The sequence below is a fragment of the Neocloeon triangulifer genome, unplaced genomic scaffold, assembly GCF_031216515.1.
Source record: "Neocloeon triangulifer isolate White Clay Creek 2 clone unplaced genomic scaffold, ASM3121651v1 ptg000012l, whole genome shotgun sequence".
NCBI lineage: Eukaryota > Metazoa > Arthropoda > Insecta > Ephemeroptera > Baetidae > Neocloeon > Neocloeon triangulifer.
The window spans coordinates 10088833-10096009 of NW_026775554.1; the positions used below are offsets into that span (position 1 = coordinate 10088833).

At 40.3% G+C, this 7177-nt stretch overlaps 2 protein-coding genes across 2 annotated transcripts; one reads left to right on the forward strand and one right to left on the reverse strand.

Annotated features, from left to right (window-relative positions):
* Positions 1 to 245: 245 nt before the first annotated feature.
* Positions 246 to 4326, forward strand: LOC132197256 (protein FAM117B-like). The gene is made up of 6 exons (XM_059620419.1): positions 246 to 873; positions 1354 to 1442; positions 1620 to 1884; positions 1940 to 2126; positions 2259 to 2388; positions 2452 to 4326. The coding sequence occupies exons 1-6, from the start codon at positions 553 to 555 to the stop codon at positions 2624 to 2626; spliced, it is 1167 nt and encodes a 388-aa protein (XP_059476402.1). The 5' UTR covers positions 246 to 552; the 3' UTR covers positions 2627 to 4326.
* Positions 4327 to 4385: 59 nt separating this feature from the next.
* Positions 4386 to 6793, reverse strand: LOC132197257 (mRNA-decapping enzyme 1B). Its single transcript, XM_059620420.1, has 5 exons — positions 6647 to 6793; positions 6483 to 6567; positions 5562 to 5972; positions 4893 to 5309; positions 4386 to 4747 (listed from the first exon to the last, which is right to left on the reverse strand). The coding sequence occupies exons 2-5, from the start codon at positions 6555 to 6557 to the stop codon at positions 4571 to 4573; spliced, it is 1080 nt and encodes a 359-aa protein (XP_059476403.1). The 5' UTR covers positions 6558 to 6567; positions 6647 to 6793; the 3' UTR covers positions 4386 to 4570.
* Between the last annotated feature and the right edge of the window lie 384 nt (positions 6794 to 7177).

Here is a 7177-nt window from a genome sequence, read left to right on the forward strand (position 1 = left end):
TTATAAATGCTTGGACTCTCCGAAAAATCTTAAAGGGAATCGTAGCAAAGCAGGTAAAAATAAATTGAGTAATTTGCTGTATGTATATAACCTCCTCCCTTGCCTCCTCCTACCCAACAAGCTCCTACCCTTAACCAATTCCGAGTAGTGTGTACAAGTGTGTACGTGAGGGAGCTATCTATCGACTGCGTGACAGAAGAAAGTGGGCGAGGCCGGCGCCGACCCCAGTTCAGGTCGCTGATTGGTCGGCTCCTTACAATTACTACACGTTTGATGGGAGACGAGTGGGTAATGAGTGCACTTTTTCTTTCGATTTCTCCGCGAGATGCGTGATTTTTTGGGTATTCGAGTTTGACATACGGAACGAACTTCCTTCCGATTCGACTACAAGGCGGCTCAAGCATCGGCCGTCGGCCAGCTTTGCCAAATTCGTCGGGCGCCGGGATCGTCCTTCGCCTCCGCCGCCACTGTGCTTGACGTGCCGAAAAACAATTTTTCGGCACCGCAGCGGCGCGATGGCCGAAGACACGGATCACTAGTCCGTGGTCAAAGATGCAGCAGTCGCCGACCAAGGGCAACGGCCCGATCAGGGCCACCCTGCCGATGGCATCGCTTCTGCGGCACAACTGCATCAAACTCGTCAGCCCCTGCTCGTCGCCCGTCTGGTCCGCCTCGGCGGCCAAGGTCTGTCCGGCAGACGCGCTGCTCTGCTCTGGACAGCGTAGTCCGGGCGCCTTTAACCATCCCAAGACCAACACCGGCAAGATAATGAGACGCACGGCTTCCCTCGACGCAATTTACCTCAAGGGCCAGTGGCCGCCCGAGGGACTGAGGATGTACTGTGGGCACATCCTCGTAGATAAAGCTACACAGGTTGGGATAGGCCGCCTCCCTGACCTAGGCGTCCCCATTCAAATCTTTAATTTTTTATCGAATATTAAATGTATAATATTTTCCCCCATTCTTTAAGGCTGCACGAAATGAATAATATTCAAAATTACTTTTTTGTAGGGGTTCCTGGTTCAAGCCTCGAAGCAAAATTTTAATTACATCTTAAAATATTTAAATAAGAAAATTTATCACAGGATGCTGAGATAAAAAAAAAAATAGAATTCTTTAAGTATATAAATAAATATATAAGTATATAAATAGTTTCATTTCTCAAACTAATTTTTTATTTTTACCGATTGTTGCTCTATTTCCTAATAAATGAAATTATGAAAATTATGAATCATATTTGTACATTCACTTAATTTATTTTTATCTTAAGAAATTTTGATTTAAATTAAATTTCTATTTTGTATTTGATAATTGAAATTATTATAAACAACTGCTTAAAAACTTTCATTTCAGACTTCAGAAGACTGGATTTGTGAACAGAAAAGGCCGAGTCGTTTTGTTGACTCGTACGATGACAAACTAGAAAAATACATTAGGCATAGGTAAGTCAGTCTCGCACTTAAAAGTGCGACAAAATGAAAATAATAATATTTTATTAATAAGGAGTAACTGAACTGATCCTAAACACTCTTTATCTTTATGTGCAACTTCCAGTTAAAAAAAAAATGTCAACTCTAATGAATAAAAAATGATTATATATAATTCTGATTTTCTTGTAGACTCCAACAGAAGGGCTCCAGCAGTAGAGAAAGAGGCAGTCCGCTCGCAGCCGATCACTCTGTGCTGTCCAGCTCTCAGCTCAACTCTGTGTGCAGTCCTGTGTTGCCAAGCAGCCCTACCCTGAGCCCAGCCTCCGCCATCCCCATCCCAAGCGCCTCCAAACCTGCAGTGCCTCGCATGAGAAACTCTATAGAAGGACTAAACCAAGAGATTGAGAGACTGGTCTTGAAGACAGACGAAGACCTTCACCAAGATGAAGATAAAGTGAGAATTCAGTTTTAGCCTTTTTTAATTTTGATTATAAACGTTCTGACTTAAGGCTTGCCAAGCCACACCTGATGGTCACAAAGCACCCCTGGCAGAGATGCTACGATCGACGAGGTCTGTCAACACGCAGACACCGGCATTCGACAGCACGCCCTCGTCAGGGCCACCATCATGTGGCTCCATCTCGCCCGTCGTCTTGGGCTGCATGGAATTTTCAAGACCTACTAGTGGAGCCAGAGGTAATATGAAAGATGAAAAATAAGTATTTGGAAGGGGGGGGGAATTCAAATATTTGTCAATATTTGATCCTTCTCCTTTCTCTTAACAAATATTTCATAATTGTTCACTGACTCAAATTTTACATTCTGCAGGGGGAAGTACTGGATCGTCACCAGAACTGCACAGATTGGGAACTTCGCCTCACATTAACAGGTTTTGTGCTCGCGAACCACCCGACGGATGTGAAAAGATCAGCACCAAGGTCTTAATAGAGGATAAGAAGTGAGCCCATTTGGTTTTGTGTTAATCACTTTTTTGCTGACCAAGTCGATTTGGAATTTTTAGTAGGAGACCTGCCCTAGATATCAGCAAAATGGATTTTGGCCCCCTAAAGCCGTCAGCAACATTTCAACTTCGGCCCAGCTTGGGCTCAGCTTTCCAGCCACTGAGCCGAGTAGTGGGCCCTGAAGAAGAGGCACTCCTCGACGAGGCAGCTGGAGGCGAAGAGCAAACGGAGTGAGGGAAGCGCCTGAACAATCAAGTGGACCAGCACACATCTCAAGCCCAGTTGATTTTTATTTCAAAGTGCAGTTTTTGAGGTGGTTTTTATGATTACAACGTACACTAATATATATTGTATCGATTGTTTCTCTACTGTGATGCCCAGCGTAGATGACCCACCCAACCCATCACCGCGTGAGTGTAAAAACAAACAGAACTCTACCCCTCTACCATAGCCTAGTCTTTCTGTCAAAGCAGGGTTCGGCACGGCAGTTTATCAGGGGAACATTCATCATTGATGTATTAAATACATAGGCTCATCTTAATTTTAGGCTATATCAACAGGGAGGCACACAACTTTGCAGTGTCAGTAAACTAATCAACTTTGAAAAAAAAAATGAGTTTTGCGTGAAAGTTTATCTTTCAAATTTCAAGTGTGATAGTGGCAAATTTTGTCGATATATATTATTTTATCTCGATTCAGTGGTAAGGTGGTTAGACAAACCTGATTTTAAACTTAAACTTGCATAGCTGTGTGGCCCGGCTATTTTTAAAACCCTTTTTAGTTTGTTTGACGTTTGGGATCATGTACGCCTATTCTATAATGAATATTCTAACCCCTGTTTCAGGTTATTTTGTAAGGCTCCTTATGTTGCTAACTGATGAGAACAAAAGTACTTTTACATACAAGAATTTGAAAGGTTAGGGCTTTTTACGAGGACAAAAGCTATTGAAGACATGGTCTTTGACAATAGTTTTTTATCTGGTCAGAGATAAATAGACTAAAAATCGGCCGAACCCTGCTGTGAAGTCAGTGCTTCTTTTTGCATTTTCCATACCTGATTGCAACCATTCCACTTCATGGTTATTTTTCTGCAGGCAAAAGAATTAAGAAATTCTAAAATTTAAAACTTTTATATATATCAGACTTGCTGCATTGTGGACCTGAATTTGTTTGAAACACAGGCAATTCAAAATCACCTGACTCGACTGTTATTGATTAATTGAGACGAATATTTTAATTTACTACTGATTGTGAGACTTCATTATAGGATGAGATACATTCATGCTGTAGATATTTTACAATTCAATAATCTGCCGGCTTTTCCGAAAAGCATTGTGGTGATTCTTAATTTTGTCTGCATCTCTCAATTATTCAGTAGTCATCGTAACCAACAAAACTGTATGTAGCACAAATGCAATGAGAACACCAAGCATTCCCAATTAATTGATTGCTCATGTTTCTGCTGCACAAAATCAATCGCTTTTACTCTCAAAATCTTTGGTTAAAAAATACTTCAACCCCCTACTTTGGTGCTGTTGATCTCTCCATAGCATCCTGTTGCCTCACAGACAATGCTAAATTTGCTTTACATGTTTAATTCATAAAAAATTCAACTGTGCTAGGCTTTGTGATTTCTCTTTAAGATTTCAATTCGACTGTTTTCAAACATAGTAATTATGTTTATACACAAAATTTTATGTTATTTGAATGTAGGACAACAGAGTTATTTTATTTTGTAAATCCCCTTGCAATTTAATCATAATATATATATACATTTACTTATTACTAAATAATTTTGTCGCGTGGACTAGACATTACGTTAAAACATAATACACACAAACACACACTTGTCATGGTCTCTATTAATCCATGTTCTGTCATATTTCTACAATAGGAAATAAATCAAAAGCAACGGTAAAGTTGCTTCAAGCAAATGACCAGCAGCCTGCTCTAATTTCCCAAAAATCCCTAGAAGTGAATCAAAAACAAAAAATTGTTTCCAGTGATCAAAAGGTCGCAACATGATTTTTATTCTGATTGGATGCAGTGTCAAATATATAATACAACAAACACACTGGGTCTCATGGACAAAATCACTTGAGATAGGTTGGTAGGGTGAAATGGTGCATCTGTCCTGAGGAATGCACCGTCGTCGACAATCGACAGACTGACCAAAAACTACAGCATCTCGTTGAACGACTTGACATAAGCCTCGTGAAGCTTAGTGATAAACTCTGGGTCATGCTTGATCAGGTATGATACTGCCTGTAGCAACTGGTTCCTGGTTAGTGGCTCAGGCTTCAACACGTGCTCTGCCTTTGGCGTCGAATCATGTGGCGAGATTTCTCCTCCAACCTGAATTGCAAATGAGGTAATTATGAAACGGGACAGTTATTACAAATATCTCATTTTGATCTGATATTGAATTGTTGTGATCAAATAATTTTTGAGCAAGAATTCCAAGTCTCAATTTTTATGAAAGCAAATTAGATGATATTACCTGCCACCTGACCGGCTCCTGAGATCTGTTTGTGAACATATTTGGCGGCAACAACGCTGGCTGCTCAGTTTTGTTGCGCTCAATATCGACCACAGAAGGGAGGGACGACACGGAGGGTGGCGTTCCAAAGAGGACGGGCACCGAGGAAGAGGTCACCGGAGAGGACAAAGCAATTAACGAAGGAACAGAGGACTGCTGCTGCTGTGGTGGCGGCGGCTGCTGCTTGGAGACGTCCGATGGCGTGGTGGAGCGCTGCTGCTTTTCTATGTGCTCTAAAGTATTTGCAGGGTTGGACATGATTCGCATCAGCAGTGGCTTCATCACATCCACTGGGGGCGGTGGCTGTGCCGGAAACGGATCTTTGGGAGCGGCCTTGGCGAAAAAGTCCATCACACTCTGTGGAGCCTCCACGTTTGTCTAAAAACGGCAATCAAAAAACTTCCTTTGAACATTTTGGCTTTAAGAATAATATGGGTCTTAAAAATCACAGCACAGCATAAACAATAAAAAAAAAATAAAATTTTTTAAGTGTTCTGAAAAAAGATTTGCATTTTACTAAAAAAATTAATTATTTTCCATGCGAAAAATGTATTAAAAAAATTTAAATGAAGAAATATTTTTCAATCTTCCAATTTAACTTTTTTGATATTTCAAATAAACTTTTAGGACCTTCTTTTTGGAATTAAAGTCTTCCTGAGCCTTGCTGAGCATGCCGAAAATGTCAACACCACCCACGCCATCGCTCCTCTGCTTGGGAGGCTCCTTGCTGAGGCTCTTGACCAGTTTGTCGAGGTTCTGCGAGAATCGGTGGCAGTCGTTTTTGTTGTAGAACCATATGCCAAAAATGGTGGCCTGGCCAGTTTTGTACAAAAGGAAGGGCTCTTTTATTTGGAAGTCAAGACTTGGTTTGACCGGCTCGACCAGGTTGTTTGTGTTCAGGCGATTCATTATGATAAATGCGTGAGACGGCTGTGAGTCGCGGCTGTACAAAAACAGGGCACCCTCGATCTCTGTCTTTTCCCACTTGTTTTGGTCATTGTTAAACGAGTACAGGGCAACGTGCGTTGCAGTGTCCAGTATCTGAAAATCGAACCAAATTTAAATTTAATAATATTGCAAATCAATTCAAGCTTCAATTTTAGATGAAGTCACAAAAATTAGAAGAGCATGGGGAGGATCAAGTTATATTATTATGTGAGTAAAGAAGGGCTGCATAAAATTAAATATATGTATGTATGCAGAATTTCATAACACAATATGAAAATAGGTAAATGGATTATTGCAGGAAATCCACCTTTAATCTTTAATCTACTTAAGTGTCCGCTTATGGTTTTAATTAGTTTTTAAGAGATTTGAAGATTAAGAATAAAAAAACGCAGAAAATGATTTTGAAAGCAAAATATAATAAGTGAGAATTCGGAATCAACCACAAAAGCAACCAGAAATATAAAGTATTATGAATTTCAGGAGAATTTAAAGAATAGAGCTTTAGACGAGCTGTTTGGAATTGAGTAGCATTATTATGGCTGGAGATATGAAATCGTGGGCTTCGGACGTAATTGAGATTTCTGAAGAGAGTTCGAAAATCACCTGCAACATGTGCTGGTCAACTTTTTTCAGGGCAGCCGTGTTCATGCGATGCGCCGAGTCCATGGTCGTCGTCATCTTGCAAGACCTGCAACGCGTCTCTCGATGAGCGTCTCAGCATAAGCAAGTCGAAGGAGGGTTTTGATTAGGTGGAATCATGCTAATACCTTTAATTTTGAGGACTCGCTGAAACTATTGAGTGTTTCTAGTTGCCCAAATTGCAAAGGATGCTCGTTTCTAGCCGGGAAAGCGTCAATTTATTGCGAACTTGAGAAGTCTTCCTGTTTTGTTCTCGACTGTGACGACATTAGCTGGTGTGCACAAAGGAGTTAAAAGAATTATAGGGGTACCAACTGAATTGGTGAAAAAAATAAAGCCCGAATGCAGTGATTGTTCAAAACTCTGCGACAAGGCTTTGCGACTTGAAAATTTTTATAAATTAGCCATATATAATCAATTAAAATTTAAAAATTGGATTCCATTTTCTAGTGAATAAATTTATTAACTCTTTATTGATCACCCTTCTTTGACGATCTTTACCAATTAATAAAGGGCAGAGGGTAGGCGGTAGGGTTGGGGGGAGACTTGGGGGTTCTGATGATAAATCGTTAGGCTAAAGAATTAATAAATTATTTTGCTGTTGTTTTTGCAAGTCTTGCTTCAATTATGAGTAAAAAATGTGAAATATTATACATATT